Source organism: Miniopterus natalensis, chromosome 2 (assembly GCF_054644295.1).
Source record: "Miniopterus natalensis isolate mMinNat1 chromosome 2, mMinNat1.hap1, whole genome shotgun sequence".
NCBI lineage: Eukaryota > Metazoa > Chordata > Mammalia > Chiroptera > Miniopteridae > Miniopterus > Miniopterus natalensis.
In genome coordinates, this window is record NC_142082.1 from 140,062,931 (window position 1) to 140,086,679 (window position 23,749).

Below are 23,749 nucleotides of genomic sequence, written 5' to 3' on the forward strand. Positions count from 1 at the left end.
AAGGGTTCAAGGAAACACTGGGTCCTTAAAGAGAATAGGTGCTTCCCTATTAATGTGGATGTTGAGTCAGTAGACAGCATAGGATCAGCGTTTTCATTTTCTAACAATAAGCCTGACTGAAAGTGCTTTAAGAGGCTACTCTAATCCCTTTGCACACAGGCCGGCCCCCTCCTGTGTGACCTTCGTTGACTTCCTTGGTACACTCTTCTCTCAGGTCCACCCCATCATTTATTCAAACGGTATTGTAATGAATACCGATTAATGTTTTCCTACACCAGCTCTCTATAGCTTTAAGGAGAGCCTAAGTGTTGTTTTTTTTCTCTTTGGAGGCTACCCTGGGCCAATTGAGCAGCGTTCCCTGGCACTGCCTTTCCTTTCGACTCTGTGGTGAGCATGCCTTTATTTTACCTTCCAGTCTCCCTTCTCGCCTGTTAGCTGGCAACAAGTAAATACTCAGCCAGTGTTTGCTCAACTAGCTGAACCCAGTCCTCTCTCCCTGAGAGGCAGCTGGGCTGCATGATAAAAATGAGCAATATGTCATTCAGACCTTTTGGATGATAGTGGGCTGAAGAATTGTGAAATCACATGTACTGGGGTCATTCCTTGAGCAGGGCCCTTTGTATATTTTGGAACTCTTGTTGCCCCTTAGTTCCTCCTTAATCTTTTTTTGTTACTTAAAAATAACTTTTATTTTAATTATATAAGTAATATGAAATTATCATGTAAAATTATAGAATATATAAAAATATATAAAACTATAGAATATATAAATAAGAAAATGAAAATTATAATTCCAATACCCAGAAATAACCACAGTTAATATTTGGAAGACTTTCCACATCTTTTTCAGCCTTTTTGCATAGGGAGTGACTGCTGGTAGGAATGGGGTTTCTTTTTGAGATGACGAAAATGTTCTGGAATTAAATAATGTGATTGATGCACAACTTTGTGAATAAATTTTTAAAACCCACTGAGTGTACACTTTAAAAGGGCGAACTTTATGATAAGCTGTTATTTTCTAAAAAATGCTTGTAGATGCATGCAGACAGTATTGTCTTTTTTCTGAACTGAAAGCTACAATATTTATGTTCCTTTACTGCTATATGTTTCAGCAAATGTTTTCTAAGAATAAGAATGTTCTCTTAGCCCTGGCCGGTGTGGCTCAGTTGGTTGGGCATTGTCCCATGCACCAAAAGGTTGCTGGTTCAATTACCAGTCAGGGCACGTGCCTGGGTTGTGGGCTTGATCCCCGATAGGGGGTGTGCGGGAGGCAGCCAATCTTCTGCTCTCACATTGATGTTTCTCTCTCTCTCCCCCTTCCTCACTCTCTAAAAACCATTGGTGAAAAATATTTAAAAAGAATGTTCTCTTATATAACTACAATGCAGTGATCAAACTCAGGAAATTTAACACTGATAGAGTACTAATGTTTATGATGGCATTCATAGTCAGATTCCACCGGTTGTTCCAATAATGTTGTTCATAGCAGGTTTCTTCTTCCTTATGCAAGAGCTGATCTAGGATCGCACATTCCTTTTGGTTATAGTGTCTCTAGTTTCCTTCAGTCTGGAATAGTCCCTCAGTCTTTCTTTGATTTTTCATGAAATTGACATTTTTGAAGAGTACAGGCTAGTTATTTTGTAGACTGACCCTCAATATTACATAAGTGATGTTGAGTGTTTTTCAGTGCCTTCCGTCAGGAGGCCCATCATGTCAATCTGTCCCATTATTGGTGTTAGTGTTGATCACTTGGGTAAGGTGGTGTCCACCAAGTTTTTCCACCATTTTCCCTTTAAAGTGTTTTTAAGAAAAGAATATTACAACATAGCCCAGAGGGAAAAAGTGAAGCTTTAGCCAAGTTTTAGTGTTGTTCTGATGTTTTTGAGTGAGAGGGAGAAAGATGTAACATTTGAAGACTAAACAAACAAACAAAATCAGTCAAGGATGAGGAGGCAGGAGATCCATTAGAATCTAGGTCTGAGTAACCAGTAGAAGACGGTGCCATTCGCTGAACCAGGGAACCCAAGAAGAGCATATTTGAGAGGGCTGATAATGAGTTCATTTTTCGACACTGTTGACTGTGAAGTGCCTGTGAGACTTCCGAGTTAGGTAGGTGGCTTCATGGATCTGGCCTTAGGAAAGAGGTCTGGGATGGAGGAGTCACCAGCATGCAGCCCTGAGAATAGATGTGATTGTCTAGGGAGAGCTGCAGAATACTGATGATAGAGGTCCTAGGATAGACCCTGAGGAACTCTAGCATTTAAGGGAGGGCCTGAGGAAGATGAAAAGGCAAAGGAAACTAAGAAATGGTCGGGGTAGTCATATGGAAACCAGGGGGAAAAATATTTCAAGATGGGATGGCAAAATATGTCAGTGGCTCCAGAGAAGTCAAATAGGATAAAGATGAGATGTGTCCATTGGACTTGGAGGCAGGGAATTTCTTGATGACTTTGAAGGTGGAAACCACATTGTGGTGGGCTGAGAAAAGCGTGAGAGGAGAGGAAGTGAAGACAGGAAGTAGAGACAACTCTTAAGAAGGTTGGCTGTGAAGGCGAGGTGGCTGGAGTGGTAACATATTGTGAGAGGTTTAAACAATTAAAAATGCTGTGAGAGGTAGTAGGAAGGAGACTTGAAGAAATGAGGGGATAATCAAGAGGCTGTCTCTGAGGGAAAAGGAGAGAAGCCTTTAGACCAGCAGTTCCAACTTAGATATCTACAGGGCCAGGCAGGTAATGCAAATGGGTGAGGTGGGCTGGTGTAGACTGAGGTGAAACTGAAAAATTCTAAGGGCCTGTACGCAGTGATCTTGTGACGGGATTTTACACCCTTACCTATTGCCTTGCTCTTTCCAGTGCATCTTCACCCCACTGTCCTAGGGCTTGCTTTGGTCAACAGGATACGAGCAGGTGTACTCGATGCCAGGTCTAAGCAGAAGTTTTGAGAGTCGGTATTGTTTTCTCTGCCTTTTTCTCTTTTCCCTCTGCCATGAGAACATTGTGTCCCAGATAGGGGCTGCTCCTTCAGCCTGGGTCTTGGAATAAAGGCACACAAATCAGAGCTATAGTTAACCACCAGTGTAAACCATGAAAGAGAAATAAACCTCCTGTAAGCCAGTGGAAATTTGAAGCCATTAGTTACCACAGCAAAACTGACTAATACAGAAATTCAACTAAAATAAAACTATTAAAATATCACTTTTTACTTCTCAAATTAAAAAGAAGTGTACTTAGGCTGAGAACACAGCACTTTCATACACTGGTACCTCTATGATGTTGGCAGTCCTTATCAAGATTATAAATGCAGATGGCTATAATAAAAAAGATGACCCTGACTGCTATGGCTCAGTTGGTTGAGCATCCTCCCATGCACCAAAGGGTCACCAGTTTGATCCCCAGTCAGGGCACATGCCCAGGTTTCTGGCTTGGTCCCCAGTAGGGGGCATGCAGGAGACAGCTAATTGATTTTTCTCTCTCATGTCAATGTTTCTCTCTTTCTTCTTCCTTCCTCTCTCTAAAATCATAAAACATATTAAAAAAAAAGACAGACTATAACAAGTCTGGCAAGGATGTGGAAAAATTGGAACCCTTATACATTGCTGATGGGAATTTAAAATGGTGTGGGCACTTTGGAAAACAGTTTGACAGTTCCTCAAAAAGTTAAACATAGAATTACCATATGATCCAGTAGTTCCAATAGCAGGTATGTATCAAGAGAATTGAAAACGTATGCTTACACAAAAACTTGTACATTAATGTTCAGAGCAGGATTATTCACAATAGCCAAAAAGTAGAAACAACCCATATGTCTATCAATTGGTGAATGGATAAATAAAATGTGGTATATCCATATGATGGGATATTATTTATCCAGAAAAGGGAATGAAGTACTGATATACAACATGGATAAACCTGAAAACATGCTAACAAAAAGAAACCAGTATCAGAAGATCACATATTGTATATTTACATTTATATGAAATGTCCTGAATAGACAAATTCATAAAGGCAGAAAATAGATTAGTGGTTGCCAGGGAAGAGGTGAGTATGAGGAGTGACTACTAATGAGTTTCTTTTTGGGGTGGTGAAAATATTCTGGAATTAGATAGTGATGATAGTTGCAAAATTTTGTTATTATATGAAAAATCACTGTAAAATTTAAAGGAGTATGTTGATAGTATGTAAATTATATCTCAATAAAGCTATTATATTAAAAAATGAGGAAATTCTATATATACTGATATAAGATTACCTATATAGTTAACTGAAGAAAAGCAAGGTGCAGAACTGATTATATGTTATCTTTTGTGTGAAAAGGAAGAAAATAAGAATATGTATTTGCATTTATTAGTATTTGCTTTAAAAACTAAAAGATTAGCCCTGGCCAGTGTGCTGGCTCAGTGGTTAGAGCATAGGCCTGTGCACTGAAGGGTCCCTGGTTCGATTCCCGGTCAAGGGCGAGTGCGGGAGGCAACCAATCCATGTGTCTCTCATGTTGTTTGTCTCTTTCTCTCTCTCTTTCCCCCTCCCTCCCTTCCACTCTCTCTAAAAAAACAATGCCCTCTGGTGAGGATTAACAAAAAATAACAACAAAAAATAAAAGGTTATCTAAGGAACTAATAAAAATGGTTACCTGTGGGGGTGGGGGTGGGAATGGAGCATAGGAAATGGGGCATATGGGGTGGGAATTAGATTTTCCACTATTCATTTATTTTACATATTTTGATTTTTGAATTGCCTGAATATATTGCTTAATTAAAAATTTAAAAAATTTAAAAGAAACAATGAATGCAAAGTTGTAATAATAATAAAAGGGCAACTGCAACTGCAAGTGATCATTGCTATTTATTAATTTAGGCCCAGCGTTGCTAGGTCTTCTGACTTTTCACCAGAAGCTGGAAGTTTCAGTAATACTGACAATTATTTTTAATGTTTTAAAACGTACTGTGTAAGCCAAGCAAAACCTTGTCTGTGGTTGAGAGTTGGTTCACCATCTTCCAGTTGGTGACCTGCACTTTAGACTGTGGACTTCATGAGGGCAGGGCTTCAGTCTTTTGCTCTCCATTGTGCCCCTAGCAGCCACCGAAGTGCTTGGCGCCTACTAGATACTGAATAAATATTGTAGGAAGGAAAGGAGGGAGGAAGGATGGGGCGGGGGAGGGAAGGATCCAGAGTGCAGGAAACAAAAAGTTGAATAAGTTTTGATGACTTTATTTTCTCTAAGAAATTTGAAATGAGAGGGGGAAACGGCGAAGGTTGATAGGTCACTAATTTGAGAGATGTGGGGAAATTTTTAAATAGTTGGTATAGAGAATTGGAGATAGAGCTGAAAATAGAAAAATTATAATGTTGTCAGACAGTCTTAAGCATCCGGTTGAGCATAATCACAGCTGTTTTTTTCCTCTGAAGGTGGAGACTACCTTCTCTTTATTCTGTGATGGAGAAATTTGATGTGAATTGATTCTCTCTCCTTTTGTCTATGACCCTGTTTGAGTTTGTTTTGTTTTATGTCCAGAAGTCTTCATTGTTCCAAAACAATACAGGGTGGGACAAAAGTAGGTTTACTGTTGTGAGTACTTGAAACACAGAGTTTATTTGTGTATTATTACTTATTTATTGTATTATTTTCCACATGAACAACTGTAAACCTACCTTTGCCCAGCCCTGTATTATCTGTCTTTGTGTGGTCATTCAGTGGATGTATTTATTTATTTATTTCAATGAATCAAACAGTATTTATTGACAAAGATTGAGAGTAGGCTCAGTGTGTGCTTTTATTCTGTTTTATAAAGCTATTTTCAGGAGGTTTTTTTCTTCTTTGATTTTTTTTTCCTCTTTTTTTTTCCTCTTTCTGTAACTTTTATTAGTTGACTATTGGGCCTTTTAGATTGATCTTCTAAAGTTCTTTTTTCTTTTATTGTCCATCTCTTTATATTTTTATCTTTCTGTATGATTTTTTTGGCTTTGTTTTCTTTGTTTAAAAAATATTCATTTATTTATTTAGAGAGGGAAGTGAGAGAGAGAAACATGGATTTGTTGTTCCACTTATTTATGCACTCATTGGTTGATTCTTGTATGTGCCCTGGATCAAACCCACAACCTTGGTGGAGGGGGACAGTGCTTTAACCAACTGAGCTACTTGGCCAGGGCCCCATTTTATTTCTAATTTTTCATTTCAGTTGTCATATTTTTATTTTATTTCTATTTATTTATTTAATTAATCTCCATCACCACTTATTCTCTCTGTGCTCTCTTCTACATCCACCCACCCTCAGTTGTCATGTTTTTGAAATCCTAGAGCTGCTGCTGCTTCTCTGAGTGTTCCTTTTTAAGAGCAACCTATTTTTTTTTTTATGGATGAAATACCTTTTTGCATTTTTGAGGCTTTCTTCTTCTCCCTGCATTTCTCTTCTTCCACCAAATGCCTTTTTTTAGTTTGTCTGTTTTTACCTCTGCGGTTCTTGTTAGGGGCTTTCTTTAAGTGTGTGATACTCTTTGGCTGTCTGCTCATATTTAAGAGGGAGACACTAGGCATATTGGAGAGCCCAAGGGCATGGATAGGTCATATTGACTTGTGGGCATCACTGACTGAATGGTGTTTTCTCTGGGGCTATTGAGGTCAGTTTCTCTAGAGAGGAATCCCTCCAGTCTCTTGGCCATGGAGGGTTTACCTTTGGCCACTGGTTCTGAATGCTGATTGGGAAAAAGGAGTTGATTCAATATGTAACTTCCTCCTAATCATCTTTAGTACAATGCATCATCCTCTCCCCCTGCTATGCCTAGTGTCCCTAATTCCAGGCCTTCCTATTTCAGTTTCTCTAGGAAACAAACCTGCTTCTTTAGAAGTAGGGGGAGGGGATTCCCTGGCCGAATGGGCAGGGGGGAGAAGAGTGAGGGTCTAAATGTTCCTTATACAAATTTTCATCTAATTTCCATATTTTTAGCTGTGCCCCTCCCTCCTGACTTTCAGGATAGCTAGTGTTTTTAATTCCTGAGCCTCTTTGGGCCTCTGCCCCAAGAACCAGATACTTTCCCATTGGCATAGCCCTCTGCAGACATACTGGTTTTGACTTTATGCCATTTGCTAAACCATGTGCCCCTTTTCATCTGCTTTCATCTTCTACCATTCTTGACAGCTCTTGCCTTTTGTCTTTCTTCTCATTTGCTTTATTCTTCTGGAGTTGAAATTCTACTGATGCAAGTTTAGTGGGGTTTCAGGAAGGAGGAGTGGTAAACATATGTTTTTAATCTGCTGTGTTTAATTGGAATGAGCGCAGAGTCCGTGAATTTATAAGTGATACCAATTTGAATGGTTAGGTGGCTTTCACTAGCGAAATCCAGCAGTCCTGGTGCATCTGGTAAGAGAAGGGCCGGCCAGTTGGATTGGGGTTTTGCCAGGTGCGTTTGGTGGATGGACAGTAGGGCTGGGAGTTAAGGATTTTGGATCAAGAGTAGTTGAAACGATGGAATGTACAAACTATGTTGTGTAAGTGAAGGAAAGAAAGATATGAAGGAGTTGATGCTTATAGGAGTTTATGGACTAGAGATCCCATGAAGTCAGAAAAAAACTTGTGACTTGTGAAAAAATCAACATCTCAGCCAGGAGCTAAAAGCACTGTTCCTAGTCCTATTCATGTTTTTTTGCTTTACCATTCTGTATTGTGGGTTAATGTCCTTCTTGCTTTTACAAAGGAAAACTCTTGGCTGGAGGGGCTCTTCCCTCTCTCAGGTACCCGGGACAGGATTCTGTATGGGGAATGAGAGTAGTGATGCCTCACCTTCCTGTTTACCCCTGGAGGAAACTGGAGGGTTCAGAGCTTTCGCCTCCAGGTTTCATTTCTGAGAGGTGACTGACATGGAATGGACGAAGAAGGTGCCAGGTGGAGGTAGCCATGGTCTTTTCTGCAGACCCTCTCTTTAGAGCTTTGGGAAAGCCTCCCTCCAGGTAGGGGTCTCTCTTTCTTCACTGGTCATTTCCTTCTGGCAAACCCCTTGCGACCTGTTTTCTACTGGGCAGAGACAGGAAAGTCTTCCCTTGCCTGCTTGCTGTATCCAAGGGCCTGAGCTCCTATGAACACCAGCAGATGTCTTGGAGAATCTCTCTCTCTTTAAAGCCCTTATTTTCCAGAAACTGAGGTCCTGAGGTATTCTCACTCCTGGCCCAGTGGCCTTCACACTACAGCAAACTCAGTGCCTGAGAGGGCCACGCATGAGGCAATCAAGCGTGATGGTCAGGAGCAGGGCCTTCAGAGCCCGACGCATCTGGCTTCAAGCCCAGCTCAGCCACATGCTGGCTGCGTGATCTGGACAAGTTAAATACATAGTGTCTTTGAAATATCAGTTTCCTCATCTTCGATTTTTGGTAATAAACTTACCCCAAACAGTTGTGAAGATTAGAATAATACAGAGTGTGGCACATAGTGAGTACTTCCTTCATGGTACCTGTTTTTATTAGCCTCCCTTTAGCCTCTCAACCTAAACACCCCGCTGCTGCCGCCTGTCAGGGAAGCGGGTGTGAGCCCTGAGGAAGGATTGACTCCCATTCTGGAGGCTTGGGCCAGCTTCCTTACTTGCCCCAAACTCAGACTACTGAGGAAAAGTTTAAGGGTAGGACCACCAGGGTCCCTTGGACTTTTGTTTTCAACTAGTGTGGGTTCCAGTGGTTATTGACAGTGGATTACATATGAGCAGCCCACTTTAAGGTTCCTCCCTTTCCACATTTTCTTGATCCTCTTGTCCCCTCACCTGGGTTTTTTTTCCAGGCCTTGGTGTTTGCTCTTCTTTCCCTGGCCATCTCTCTGAACCTTCTGTCCCAGGGGCGATGGAGCTGGTTACAACGCTTCAGCTGCACCCTGACTCTCAAATCTGCTTTCCGTTCTAGCATCTCATCAGAGCTCTGGGCCTGACTGCCTCCCATATGAGTATCTGTAGTCCCAGGACACCTCCACTTAGATGAGTACTTTTAAGAAATAACCCCTTTGCTTTCAATCCAGCTTCCCCTTTCTGCAGCCCAATTTCTTTCAGGGCCATGATTATTTTTCCAGTCACCCAGGCTTGAAACGCCAGGGTCATCTTTGACTCTTCCTTCTCCAACATAGATCCGTAAGCGTTGAATTCAGTGTAATCTAGTGAGTGGCCAAGGCTGCAGATTCCTCTGTGTGTCCTTTCCTATAGACACCATCCTATTTAAGCGTGGATCACCTCTTGCCTGGTTTATACCAACAGCCTGTTAATTCTTCTGCATCCTGCTGCTATACACTGGTCTGAGAGCATCAATTTCATCATATTTTTTCCTTGACACAGAATCTTTCAGTGACTTCCCATTTTCTGCAGGATAAAATTTAGATTCCTTGGCCTGGCTGCCACTCCAGGCTCCCCATAATCTCGTGCAGCTGTGCTCCTGCATCACTCTTGCAGACCCTCCCTCCAGCCAGCTGGGCCCCTTTGCTGACCTTAGAACAAGCCATACTCATTCCCAGTGTAAGCTCATGGCATTCCTCCCCTACCCCTGCATGCCTCTCTTCCTCCCTTTCACCAATCTCATTTCTCCTGCCCACTTTCAAGATTCAGCTCCAGTCCCACTCTGATCTTCCCATCTTCAGCCTTCATCCATCTTCTCTTTTCCTGAATAACGCTTGGGGTCAGCATCCAGCCATGCCCTGGGTTATAACCGTTGCATCTGTCCTCCCAGTGGGACAGGGAGGCTTTCTCAGTCCTCAGAACCTTGTCATGAATGCAGCTCGTGTTCACTTCAAACAGCCACTCCCTGTTTATTGAGCACCCTCAGCCTGCATGGCACAAGGTTACACTTGTTTAACAAAATGCTTCCTAAACGTAACCTCCTTTCCTTCCTGCTCTGGGAGAGGTCTTTAGAAATAGGGACAGTTCTGAAAAGACTGTGGGGCCTGGGATGCAGAGATCGCCCTGAGGCTTTTCTAAACCGTTTCACTTCCACTTGTCATTCTCAGGCTCCCTCCCCCCTCAGTCTCCCCTCCCCTTGCTCCCGTTTCCCTGCCAAACATCTCCCAGGAACCCCACTCTGGGCCCTTTGGTTCAGGTGGGAAGCCCCTCTGCTCCTCTTAACCCTGATGTTAATGTGGCATGTGTTTTTGCCTTTTATCTCATTTCCCCCTTCTTCACGTCAGCGAATGGTTATTCAGGGGGCTTAACCTATTGTCCCTATCCCAAGTCTCTGTACATTTTCTGTAGGGCAAGGTCATGAGAGTGATGTCATGGTCATGTGACTGCTGCCTATACCTCACTCCCTCTGCTTCGCTGGTCCTAACATTCTGAAAAGCAAATCGTGTACCCTGCCCCCGCCTCACGGGAACAGACACCTGAGCAGAAGGTATGTCTCTTGTTGCATTAGGTGGGCAGTGGCCACTAGATTTCACCTGCTCAGTGCTAACTGCCTTTTCCCCTCTCACCTGTTTCTACTGACTTTCTCCCCAGAGGCTGTCATTTACCCTTGTTTATACAGTGAAGGCTGGGACTGAGCTGCAGGACTGGGACCTTAGGCCCATTAAGGCGTTAGGGTTCTCGCTGGTTAGGTCCAGGTGACATAGGCTGAGTAGGGACTAACTCCTGCTCTGCTCACAGATTTTATCCTGATGGCTGACTCTAAACCACTCCTCTCCCTTGACTGGGACCCCGTGGCTGCAGAAGCCTTGCTTCGGGATGTGTTTGGAATTATTGTGGATGAAGTCATTTGGAAAGGGACCAGTGCCTCTGAGAAGGTGGGTCCTTTCTCCCTCTTCTTCCTGCCTATCAACCTGGTTCAGAACTTTGCTCCTCCTACAAGACTTCTCCCCAGACTTTATTACCATCTCACTGGTGCCTCAGGGATTTTATACTGGGTCTTAACTGTGTTTATTTACCCTCATTCATGTGTTACTTTGAAAATAATCCTGACTTGTTGCTTTAAATGCATGTTGGTGGTGTCTTGTGTATACTGAGATGTGGTTTGGGCAGCCGGTCAATAGAGTGTCTAAGGGTCCCCAGAATCTCACGCTGCTTCTCCTAGGTCTGCGAGTGGAAGGAGCCGGAGGAGCTGAAGCAGCTGCTGGATTTGGAGCTGCGGGGCCAGGGGGAGTCACAGGAGCAAATCCTAGAGCGGTGCCAGGCTGTGATCCGCTACAGCGTGAAAACCTGTGGGTCCTGGGTTCTGGTGGGGAGAGGTCTAGAGTTTGTACCCAGCTCCACTCTGAGCCCCCTGTCCCCTTCTCCAGGTCATCCTCGCTTCTTCAACCAGCTCTTCTCAGGGTTGGATCCCCATGCTCTGGCTGGGCGCATTGTCACTGAGAGCCTCAACACCAGCCAGTGAGCCATGCCAAGGGCCCCTTGCATCAGCCCACCAAGGATATGGGTTTGCACAAGACATGCCCCGGGGGGGGGGGGGGGGCGGGAGAAAATGGTTTTTGCCTCTGTCTCTGTTTTCTGGGAATCTCTGTTGGCAGTCTTTCTTTCTCGCCCTTCAGGCTTCCTTTCTCTAAGCTTTCTCCTGCCTCCTGACCCTAGTTTGTTCTCATTCTTTTTTTAAAAAAATTTATTGATTTTTAGAGTGAGTGAGAGAGAAACATTGATTTGTTGTTCCACTTATTTATGCATTCATTGGTTGATTTTGTTTTGTTTTGTTTATCCTCACCCAAGGATATTTTTCCCATTGAGTTTTAGAGACAGTGGGGTGAGGGGGGAGATAGAAACATCGATGTGAGAGAGACACATCAATTGGTTGCCTCCCGCGCTGGCCCTGACCTGGGCTGGGGATCAAACCTGCAACCCGGGTATATGCCCTTGATCCAGAATTGAACCCATGACCCATTGGTGCATGGGCTGACGCCTTAACCACTGAGCCAGACCAGCCAGGGCCATTGGTTGATTCTCCTATGTGTCCTGACCAGGGATCAAACCCACAACCTTGGCATAATGGGATGACACTAACTAGCTGAGCTACCCGGCTAGGGCCTGTTTTCATTCTTGCTTCCTTGGTTCTTTGTCTTCAACTCTTTCCTCTCTGTGGGCCCTTCCCTCACTCATTCTTACCACCAGCTCTGACTCCTCCGAGAACCTCACCTGGCAACCCTCCCTGTCCTTCCCCTGTCTCATTGTTCCTTCTCCTGGCAGGTACACTTACGAAATTGCCCCTGTATTTGTACTCATGGAAGAAGAGGTGCTGAAGAAACTCCGGGCGCTGGTGGGCTGGAGCTCTGGGGATGGGGTCTTCTGCCCTGGTATGTGAGAAGGAGGGTGTGTGTCTTTCTTTGGCCTTTTTAAAGGTTCCTCCTTCCCTACCATTCTCTTGCTCTAAGCTGGCAGGGAGGGGGCTCCAGCTGGGCTCTGGCCAAACCAGAAAAAGGCTGCCCAATACCCTGTATCCCTGTTTGCTAAACAGTCCATGGGATCAATGTTCAGCCCAGGATATGTAGAGGGGTAGTCAGGGGATCTGGATCCCTGGGCTGTTGTGGGCTATCATGGCATTTGTAGAGACCTGGGAGTCAATCCGTTGTGCTTCTTTGATTAGTTCTTCTGGGTAGAGAGGTCAAGAGAGGCAAGCTCCAGTTTTGACCCACTGCCTCTCCCTCTTACCACCATCCCCTCCCTGTGACAGGTGGCTCCATCTCCAACATGTATGCTGTGAACCTGGCCCGCTATCAGCGCTATCCCGATTGCAAGCAGAGGGGCCTCTGGGCACTGCCGCCCCTGGCCCTCTTCACAACAAAGGAGGTGGGGAAGAGGCACAGGCCTACCCTAGGCTACTGATTCTAATCTCTAGCCAGCTGAATCCAAGATCTGTCAGGTCCTCTGCCTGCCCAGATCCATCTCCTCCAAGGCCAGCCTGCTCCCAAGCAAATGTGCTTCCTTCCAATCAAGGGGACTCCTATTCACCTTGCCTTCAGCCTGGGGGATGGGGAAGGGAAGGGGCAACCAGTGAGGTGGACACAGTCCACAGCCTTTCTACCTAGAGTGTGGTCCAGGGACCAGCAGCATCAGTATCACTGGGGCGTTTGTTAGAAATGCAGAATCTCAGGCCTCACTGTAGACCTATTGAATCTGATTCTGCATTTTAATCAGATACGCTGGCGATTCAAAGGCTCATGAATGCTTGAGAAGCCCAGGTCTACAAGGTCTCATCTATTACAGCTCACACTTGACTTTTACTAGTCTCTCTCCCCTCCCCAACATCCCTGCCCCCTCACCTCTAGCCTAACATGCTCTCTGCCTTCCTCCACAGTGTCACTACTCCATCAGAAAGGGAGCTGCTTTCCTGGGACTTGGCACCGACAGTGTCCGAGTGGTCAAGGCAGATGAGAGGTGATGGTCCTGTTCTTGTGGCCCTGACGGGGCTTGGTGCAGCATACCTTCCTACTGTCAGGAGCCCTGGCCACAGGCCTCTGGTGGACTTCTCTACCCTCTCTCTTCCTGCATAATTGTCACTTCTGTCTCTCAGAGCTAGAGCTCCTGCCCTGTCCCCTGAGATGTCTACCCTTCTTAGGGAAAAATCGACATTGTGGCCTCTATTGCTAACCCCATATTACCCTGCTCTCAGCACTTCCTAGCCTAGAGAACCGATTACTTCTTCTTCTTCTTTTTTTTTTTTTTTTTACTGTTTTATAAAATTTATTTTAAAATCAATTAAAATAAAGAAAAATGCACTTAAACTGTCTTTTATAATTGCAGGATTGAATTTACCTGTGGTATTTTTTGCATGTGTAGATTCAAATTACTGTCTGAAGTCACTTGCCTTCCACCTGAAGAACTTTAATATTTCTTGTAAATCAGGTGCGATTACTTCTTTACTCACTTAATTTTCTTTTCCAGAGGGAAAATGATCCCTGAGGATCTGGAGAGGCAGATCAGTCTGGCCGAGGCTGAGGTGAGTGAGTGAGGGGCACTGGGGTGTGGAGCAGGGCGTGGAGCTGGGGTGTGTTTCTTTCCTGGAGGGTTCTTTGGGCTCTCCCTACTCAAGGCATCCCTCACCCCTCTCCTTGATCTCTGTGCCCGCCTGCTCTTCTGGGAGCCTGAGGGGTGAGGACACCCTGTGGTCCTCTCAGGAACTCTGCCGAGACCCACAGGCAGGATTGGACCCCAACAGGCAGGAGCAGGACTGAGATGCTGAGTGGAATCCCAAGGCAGCACCACCGAGAGGGTGTTGAGGGCCTGAAGTATAGTGTGGAAGGTTTCTGTGAGCTGAGAGGGTCTGTGCAGAGGGAACCCTGGGAAGATGCACAGACCAGTGTGAGGAGTGCAGGCCGTGAGCAGTGGCAAATGTGGAGGCCCAGCCCCCTCCTCCACACTGGGCTGTGTGAACTGCTGTAGCCAGCTTGGGGGCATTTTGGCACTATATGTAAATTTTAAATGTATCTGTCCACTGATTCAGGATCCCACTGCTAGGATTTATTCTATAGAGCATCATCATAGTACTTAGAATTCTGTGCACTGGAGCTAAGCATAAAATTTTAAAAAAATTTTAATGTCCATTAGTAGATAAATTATGATACCATATCTGTGTGTCTCAGTTTCTTCCTTTGTAAAATGGGCATAATGTAGAAGCTATCACATAGGACTGTTGTAAGGATTAAATGAATTAATATATGTAAAGCATTTAGAGCCCATGAAGCACTGAATAAATATTAGCTACCATTATTGTTGTTGTTATTGGAGTACTATTAGACATTTAAAAGAATAAGGTGGGAATATATATACTAACATGAAAATACCTCCACTATATATTTAAGTTTGTATATATGTAAAGTATATATAGCAAATTGCAGTATAGGAAGGACAGTTTGAGCCTATTATTATTTGGAACAATGTGAATTTACTAACATATGGATGTTACCTCTGAGTAGCAATATGAGCAGCAATTAGAACAGTGGAGTAGACCCTGGCCCGGCAGCTCCGTTGGTTAGAGTATCATCCAGATATGCCAAGGTTGTGGGTTTGATCTCTGGTCCGGGCACATAGAAGAATCAACCAATGAATGCATAAATAAGGGGAACAACAAATCGATGTTTCTCTCTCTCTCTCTTTCCCTCCATCCCTCCCTCTCTAAAATAAAAAATAAATAAAACAGTAGAGTATTATTTTTATCGTATAAACTTTTTTTGGTAATAGCTTTATTGAGATATTCCATTTATATGCCATAGAGTTCACCCATTTATAGTGTACAATTCTGTGTTTTTAAAACATATTTACAGAGTTGTGCAGCCATCGCTACAACAAATAATATTTTCATCACCCCCAAAATAAACCCGGTATCTGTCTTCTAGAAATCAATCCTCGATACTCCCATACTTCCTTCCCATTAGGAAACTACTAATCTACTTGGGACTCTATGGATTTGCTTATTCTGGATTTTTCATTGAAATGGAATCATCCTATATGTGGTCTTTTTTGATGAACTTCTTTTACTTAGCATGTTTTCAAGGTTCATTCATGTTGTGGCATGTACCAGTTCTTCATTCTTTCTTATTGCTGAATAATATCCCATTGTATGGATATACCACATTTCATTTATCAGTTTCTTAGTTGATGGACATTTGGGTTATTTCCAGTTTGGGGCCATTATGAATAATTCTGCCCTGAACATTTGTGTACAAGTTTTTATGTGAACATATGTTTTTCATTTCTTTTGGCTATATACCTGAGAGTGGAATTGCTGAGTCATATGGTAACTCTGTATTTAACCTTTGAGGAACCACCAGACTGTTTTTAAAGTGACTGCTCCAGTTTATAATCCCACCAGTAGTGTATGAGGGTTCCAGTTTCTCCACATCCTCACTGACACCTGCTACTTCTCTTTTTATTATAGCCATCTCAGTGGGTGTGAAGTGGTATCTTGCTGTGGTTTTGACTTGTATTTCCCTGATGACTAATGATGTTGAGCATCCTGTCATGTGCTTATTCTTTTCTATTCTAGATATAAGGCACTTCTCAGATGTATGATTCGCAAATATCTTCTTCCAGTCTCTAGGTTGTCTTTTCACATTCTTGGTGGTGTCCTTTGAAGCACAAAAGTTTTACGTTTTGATGAGGTCCAGTTTGTTTTTTCTTTGGTTGCTTGTGCTTTTGATACCATATCTAGGAAGTCTTTGCCTAGCCCAAGCTCCTATATTTTCATCTAAGAGTTTTGTAGTTTTAGCTCTTATATTTAGTTCTGTGATCCATTATGAGTTAATTTTTGTGTATGACATGAGAAAGGGGTTCAAACTTTTTAAAAAATCTTTTTAAATTGAATTTATTGGGGTGACGTTGGTTAATAAAATTATATAGGTTTCAGGTGTACAATTCTGTAACACATCATCTGTATATTGTATTGTGTGTTCACCACCCTAAGTCAAGTCTCCTTCCATAACCATTTATCATCCCTGTGCCCTCTTCTACCTCCCCCTACCCCCTTTTCCCTCTGGTAATCACCATACTGTCTGTGTCTTTTAGTAAGGCATTACATTTTTTTGAAAATCCAGACGTAGGTTTGGATTCCATCTCTGGAGCTTTAGCTTGGGGCAGGTTTCTTCTCACTTCTGAATCTCAGTGTCCTCACCTGCAAACTAAAGAAGGCAGTAGTACCTTGTAAGGTTGAAAGGGCCCAGGTCAGGCATGCAGAGAGTTTAGAGCTGGGCTCTAGCACCAGGCTCTGGGTTGCTTTTTGGATAACTGCACAGCCTCTTTTTTTCTCTGCATTGTTGCATTAGGGTGCTATGCCATTCCTGGTCTGTGCCACGTCTGGCACTACGGTTCTGGGAGCCTTTGACCCCCTGGAAGCAATTGCTGATGTCTGCCAGCGTCGCGGACTGTGGCTGCACGTGGACGTGAGTGGGACTTAGGCCTGAGGGTGGGGTGGGCTGAGCTGAGGCCAAGCCCATGCTGTTCTTTCTGCTCCACAGGCCGCCTGGGGTGGAAGTGTCCTGCTGTCACAGACACATAGACATCTCCTGGATGGGATCCAGAGGTGCCCACTGGCCCTGCTCCCTGAATCCCACTTTTCAAATCCTAGATCCATAGAATAGTCATGGTCTTGGAAGCTTTAAATGGCAGTGGGGGAAGGAGGTTGGTGGGAGGGGTTTGGAGAGATGGTTGATTGGGGCTGGGGTTCAGATGGCAGACATGGCAATTCTCCCTGACTGCTGGGCTGGGGTGAGACTAAAGCTCCTTTACTGAGATCGGGAAAGGGAGAGGAGCTTGGTTGGGCAGCTTGAGGAGGAGCCAGCTGACCTAGCTTTGCTGTGCCTACCCCAGGGCTGACTCCGTGGCCTGGAATCCCCACAAACTCCTCACAGCAGGCCTGCAGTGCTCAGCTCTTCTTCTCCGGGATACCACGGTGGGTCTGCCCCTGCCCCTGGCCCGGTTCCTTTTCTCACCTTAGACCTTGTCCTCTTTTCTGTCTCGCCTTAGAGGGGGTCCTGGCCTTACTGTGTTCTCCTTACCATCTCATCTGAAGCTGAATATCTGTGACCACCCTAACTCCCTGTAGTGGGCTCTCTCACTGCCTCCATGGCCTGTCTTCATGCAAAGAAAAAAGTTTCCAGCTTGAAGTTGTAATTGAAGGGATCCTGGGTTGAGTTTGGGAAGAATTCTGGGTTTTAGGAGAAAACCCAGAGAAAGGGTTCTGAGTCAGCTGGCAGCTATCCTGTCAGTGCCACCTGGCCCAGGGAAAGGAATGGGTAGACTGAGCTAAGAAGTCTAATAAAGCGCTAGAGGAAACCTGGGTGGAGAGTGTGGGGTCTGACAGTCTCCCACCCACCCACAGAATCTGCTCAAGCGCTGCCACGGGTCCCAGGCCAGCTACCTCTTCCAGCAGGACAAGTTCTACGATGTGGCCCTGGACACGGGAGACAAGGTGGTGCAGTGTGGCCGCCGTGTGGACTGTCTGAAGTTGTGGCTCATGTGGAAGGCACAGGGCGGGCAAGGGCTGGAGCGGCGTGTCGACCAGGCCTTTGCCCTTGCCCGGTAGGAGTGGGGGCGGCTCTAGTTCTCCCCAGGTCCCTTCCCTGAAACTCTTTGCTGCTCTCAGTGCCTCTCCAGCTCATTCTCTTAGTCTCTTGTTTTCTTTCCCACTCCTCCTATGATTTCTCACTTTCTGTTCGAAGGTACCTGGTGGAGGAAATGAAGAAGCGGGAAGGTTTTGAGTTGGTCATGGAGGTATGACCTGTGCTCTTTGTTCCTATAGCCCCCCCCCCCCCCCCCCAGCCTGTCCTATACACAAAGCCCTGAGGGAGGCAAAGGAGCAGTGAGAGGGGACAGTCTTCCCCTTCCTTAGCTCACACCTTTCTCATCCTCATTCCTCCCAGCCTGAGTTTGTCAATGTGTGCTTCTGGTTTGTGCCGCCCAGCCTGCGGGGCAAGCAGGAGAGCCGGGATTACAGCGAAAGACTGGCCAAGGTAGGCTTTCCCTTCCCTGCTGCTGTGCTTGACCCAGTTGAGGAAACTGATGCAGCTGGTGCATTTCCGCCCCCTGGTGGCTGTGGGTGGCATAGTATGTCCCTTTGCTGGTCTCTTGCTCCAAAGGTGGGAACATGAACTGGAAAACACCAACTTGTCTTCATTTCTTTGGGGATGGGGATGGGGATGGAGAATAAGGTATGTTTCTGGAAAATAAGAAAAAGACAGAGAGGGGCATTACAGGGTAAGTGACCAGTGTGCATAGACCCCTGTGCTGGGAGTTCTACTGGGAGCTTGGGTCCAGGGCAGAGATGTGAGGCAGACAGATCATGGAAGAGCTTTACTCACTGATCCTGGGGACAGAACAACCCAGTAAGGCCAGTCCAGACATGCCTCCTGGAGGTGAAGAGATATGTCATTGGTCCCTAAGGATAGGTTGGTAGTAGGTGCTACAGATGATCTGAAAGGATAAGATTGTTCTTGCCCTTAAGGAGTTATATTAGGAAAACAAGAGTTACCTCTTTGAAACCAATGTGTTCAAGGAAATCTTGTAAATATGCATGTTAGATTACAGAGTACAGAGCAAAAATATTACAGGAATTCAGAGAGGGGGAGAAGGTGTTAAGGATGACAGAAGGTTGAAGTTAGACTAAAGCAGTGTTGTGAATCAGGGAAAAGTCAGGATTTGACAGAAAATGGCCCATGTGACAACTTGGAGATAATAGAGATAGGGAATAAAGCAGATGGGAGAGAAGGCCAAGCAGGTTGGATGTGGTGGAAAAGGTAAACTGGGCCATGGTAAGGATCAGAGCAATGAGTGCTGACTCCGGAAGGTGGCTGGGTGGAAGGGAAATGCATCTTGAGTAACCCTATGGCCAGGAAGCCACCCCAACCCTCACCTGACCCCAGACTGCAGCTGGACACTGTACCCCTTCCACAGGTGGCCCCAGTACTCAAGGAGCGCATGGTGAAGGAGGGCTCTATGATGATTAGCTACCAACCCCATGGGACCCGGGGCAACTTTTTCCGAATGATCGTGGCCAACCCCGCGCTCACCCAGGCGGATATGGACTTCCTCCTCAATGAGCTGGAACGGCTAGGCCAGGACCTCTGAGTCTCCTTCCTTTTCACTGTTGGCCTTGACACCTCCTTCGCCCTCACTGGCTCTGTGTCTTCCCTCCCTGTGTTCTCAACACCAATCTTTTTAGGAAACAGTAGATATAACAATGTTTATATCCTTCAACCTATTAACTCTCCCATTAAGCATTTAATATTAGGAGAATGTTTAATAAGCTATAGTATATCCTTATGATGGAATGTTAGTTTGCCTTTAGAATTATGTTTACAAAGAGGGTTTATATTGATATGAGAAAAAAATAACTTTAATATAATGTTATGTTGAAAAATCTGGATGTAGTACTTTATATATAGTAATATCTGAACTATATTTAAAAATACATAGAAAAAGATTGATGAAATATGCCAGAATGTTAATAGTTTTTCCTCAGATGGTATTATAGGCAATTTAAGAATTAACTTCTTGCCCTGGCCGGTGTGACTCGGTTGGCTGCTGTTCCATGCACTGAAAGGTTGCTGGTTCGATTCCAGGTAGGGGTTGTGCAAGAGGCAGCCGATCGATGTAACACTCTCACGTCAATGTAACACTCTCACATTAATGTTTCTGTCTTCTCCCTTTCTTCCTCTCTAAAAAATAAAAAATTAAAATTGACTTCTTTATGCCTTTTGTGCTCCCTCTTTTTGTTATATAATGAACATACACATTACTTTTATAATAGAAAAATAATAAAGTTAAAATTTTAACTATATTATTTTGGTATGTTTTGAAGTTTGTTACTTTTCAACCAAATAATGGAGAATGCAAATTAAGTTTTTTTAAAAAGGCCGGTGAAAGATAGAAAAGTTTTATCCCAAAATCTTTAGTAGGATCGAAAAGACCAAAACTGGAGTTACTCTAAAATTAATTGTACTTTAGTGACATTGAAACAAAATGGGCACTGACTGTATCTTAAGACCAGAGCCTTGTTCACTTATTCTTAAAAATCCTCACCAAAAAAGAAAAAAATGAATTTTATCCTGTAATTTAAACACAACCCAAGTTTAAAAAAAAAAACCATCCAGAGCACTGTTACGTTGTCTGTTATTGCTACTGTCTTACATAAAAACATTCATTTTACACTTACAGTTCCTGGCGGTGTTGCTCAGTCACTTTTTGGGAAAGAGGTGTTTAGTTACACAAGTTACTAAGGAAAGTGGCAAGTTTACCAGAACTTTCTGTTATTTCCAATTCCTAAAAATACCATTTATGAAAACAATAATATGGTCATGTAAAAGTCATCCAAAGTTATTTGCAGAGGCAAATACAAACTGTCCAAACCATAGCAAAAGAATATCCAAATTGCAGGCCTAATTCTCTTGACCATTTTGGGGAGAAAAAACCATTTCTATTCATAAATTATTAATAATTCCCCTATAAACTTATTATTCTTGTTACAAATGGTATTTTAATATCTTCCAAATAATAAAATCAGTTTGAGAGTATTAGTAATTTGAACTCCAAGCTCTAATCTTAAATCTATCCATACATCTACAAAATAACTTATAATAAAAAAACCCAAAAAACTAAACTAAAAAAAAATCCTTATTTTCAACTCAAAGCAAAGCCAGAAAGCACAACTAAAAACAAAATCTTCATATTCCTTGAATCATCTCCATTTGAGAAATATTTTTAAGAGAAGGAAGGCCAGAAAGGGCATAAAATCAGTTAATCACCAATTTTTCTCCAGCTTTATAAAACTGATGCTTCTTTGTTCCCAAAATTCAGCCCCAAAAATCTCTGGATATAATATTACAGTCCCTCTTTTGCTTCCTGTCTGTCATTGACATTTACTGATCTCCTGCTCTGTGTAATTCTTTTCTCCCTTCAAAGAGCTTAAGACTTAAGCAGTCACCCCTCAACCTAGGCACATCCCTGCTCAAGGGCCATCCCTTCTTGCCTCAGTGCTCATTCATCTACAGGGTCCTTGAATATTCTACTTAAAATTATATTTTCACCCTCTATTCTTGCATTTGCTGATTCCCTTATCTGTCCTGTTTTTATCCATAACATGGATAAGGATCTGACATGCTCTGTATTTCAATTATTTTCTGTCTCACCCAACTAGAATGTAAGCTCTTAGAGCAGAGGTTTTGTATCACTGCCTCATAAAATGGAGTTGGGTACTTACTAGGTGGGTGAAGTTGAGTGAGTGCTTAATGATCTCCAGGTACCATTGACTTGCTGTCAGTCACACAACTTTATTATTTATTTATTTTTAAAAATACATATCTTTATTGATTTCAGAGGGAAAGGGCAAGGGGGGAGAGAGAGTTGAAACATCAATGATGAGAGAGAGTCATTGATTGGCTGCCTCCTGCACACCCCATACCAGAGATTGAGCCCACAACCTGGGCATGTGCCCTGAGAATTGAACAGCAATATCCTGGATCCTAGGTCTATGGTCAACAGCTGAGCCACACCCGGCCGGGCAGTCACATAACTTTAAAGTGGTGGAGTCAAAGCCAAGCTCAGACAATCTTCCTCTAGGTCTTAACCATGGCCCTAGCCTGCTTCTGTTGACAGGTGTATATAATTCATTGGTGTGGGTGTTAGGGCCATTTTATTAGCCACATGCTGTGAATCTACTGCTTGCAGGGATGAAGCAGCTTTAGCCACCCACCTTGCCCTTGGCCTGGGGAAATTGTTTTTCATCACACAAGAAACATGGACATTGGGAATATCTGGACGGGTTGCAATGTTGGAAAGGTTTTTGGGGGGTTTTTTTTGGTGTGGGTTTTTTTTCTTTTTTTGGTTTAAAGCGGTCCAAAAAAAAAAAAAAGTGGTCCAAGTGTTCAAAAGGCCAGCCTCCCCACATGTCTGGCAGAGGAAGATGGAGCCTTCACAGGGAGATAGGCCAGGAGGTAGGGAGCTAAAAGTTGGCTGGGGCACCTGTGATGTGGCAGCTCTCTGCGGTTGAGGATAGGAGTCTTTTTCAGAAAGTGGATGAAAGTGACAGTAAAGTCAGAATTTGACCCGATACTTGGAACTGTCCTTGTGTACCCTAGGTCCTCATTTGGCTATTTCTCTTCTGTTTATGTACCTTAAAAAATCTTTTTACTTTGAAACTTATACAAATTTGCAAGAATAGTTACAGAGAGCTTCTATACTCTTTACCTAAATTGTTCAATTTTTCACATTTTGACAAATTTTATCATATGTGCTATAATTTATTTTTTCTGAACCATTTGAGTTGATTGCATACACTATGCCCCTTTATCTTTTAATACTCTAGTGTGTATTTCCTGAGAACCAGAATATTATCTTAACAGCACAACCGTCAGATTCAGGAAGTTTAACGTGGACACTACACTCTTACGTCCATATTCTAAAGTTGTCGGTAATGCCCTTTGTGCCATTTCCCCCCTTCAGTTCCAGATCCCAGTCCAGGATCATGTACTGCATTTTGTTGCCATGTCTTCTTGTCTCCTTTAATCTAAAGTAATTCCTCAGCTTTTCTTTGTCATTAGTGGTATTGACATTTTTAAAGAATACAGGCCAGTTATTTCATAGAATATTCATTAATTTGTTTTTTCCTGATGTGTCCTCATGACTGGATTCAAGTGATGCATTCTGAGCTGGAATCTGACATGAATCATGTCCCTTTCAGAGCACATTGTAAGGTCCACAAGGTCCATCTGCTCCTTATTGGTGATGTGATTTTGATGAAGGTCAAAACCGGTCAAGGTGTTGTCTGGTTTCTCCACAGTATAGTTACTGTTTTACCCTTTGCAACTAATAAACAGTCTGTGAGGAGACATTTTGAGATTATACAAATATCCTGCTCCCCTCCATACTTTCCCTACCTACAGTTAGTATCTACTCACGATGCTTGCCCAAGCCAGCTTTTATCATAATGGTTGCTAACTGGTGATTATCTAACCCTATCATTCCCTCCACTTTAAAAAATACATGTTTTGCCCGGCTGGGCGTGGCTCAGCGGTTGAGCATCGACCTAGGATCCAGGTGATCCGGGTTCGATTCCCGGTCAGGGCACATGCCCGGGTTGCGGGCTCAATCAATGACTCTCTCATCATTGATGTTTCTCTCTCTCTCTCTCCCTCTCCTTTCCTCTCTCTGAAATCAATAAAGATATATTTTTTTAAAAATTATTTTAAAAAAATACATGTTTTTATTGATTTCAAAAGGAGGAAGGGAGAGAGAAAGAGAGAAAGATCAATGATGAAAGAGTCATTGATTGGCTGCCCCCTGCACGCCCCCTAATGGGGATGGAGCCCTCAACTCGAGCATGTGCCCTG

At 43.6% G+C, this 23,749-nt stretch overlaps 1 protein-coding gene across 1 annotated transcript; it reads left to right on the forward strand.

The window, feature by feature from the left end:
- The first annotated feature begins 380 nt into the window (after positions 1-380).
- On the forward strand, positions 381-20,785 carry CSAD (cysteine sulfinic acid decarboxylase). The gene is made up of 15 exons (XM_087814651.1): positions 381-387; positions 10,596-10,732; positions 11,020-11,146; positions 11,225-11,315; positions 12,120-12,226; positions 12,604-12,719; positions 13,228-13,307; positions 13,815-13,869; positions 16,691-16,807; positions 16,883-16,947; positions 17,235-17,316; positions 17,746-17,945; positions 18,086-18,137; positions 18,287-18,376; positions 19,317-20,785. Exons 2-15 carry the CDS (start codon positions 10,607-10,609, stop codon positions 19,488-19,490), a joined length of 1,482 nt encoding a protein of 493 aa, XP_087670777.1. The 5' UTR covers positions 381-387; positions 10,596-10,606; the 3' UTR covers positions 19,491-20,785.
- The last annotated feature ends 2,964 nt before the right edge of the window (positions 20,786-23,749 follow it).

Excerpts from the sequence above, each read along its gene's own strand:
- CSAD (XM_087814651.1), top strand. The coding sequence starts at position 10,607 with ATGGCTGACTCTAAACCACTCCTCTCCCTTGACTGGGACCCCGTGGCT. Across the intron at positions 16,948-17,234 it reads CTCCTGGATGGGATCCAGAG|GGCTGACTCCGTGGCCTGGA; the intron begins GTGCCCACTGGC and ends TGCCTACCCCAG. Across the intron at positions 17,317-17,745 it reads TTCTTCTCCGGGATACCACG|AATCTGCTCAAGCGCTGCCA; the intron begins GTGGGTCTGCCC and ends ACCCACCCACAG.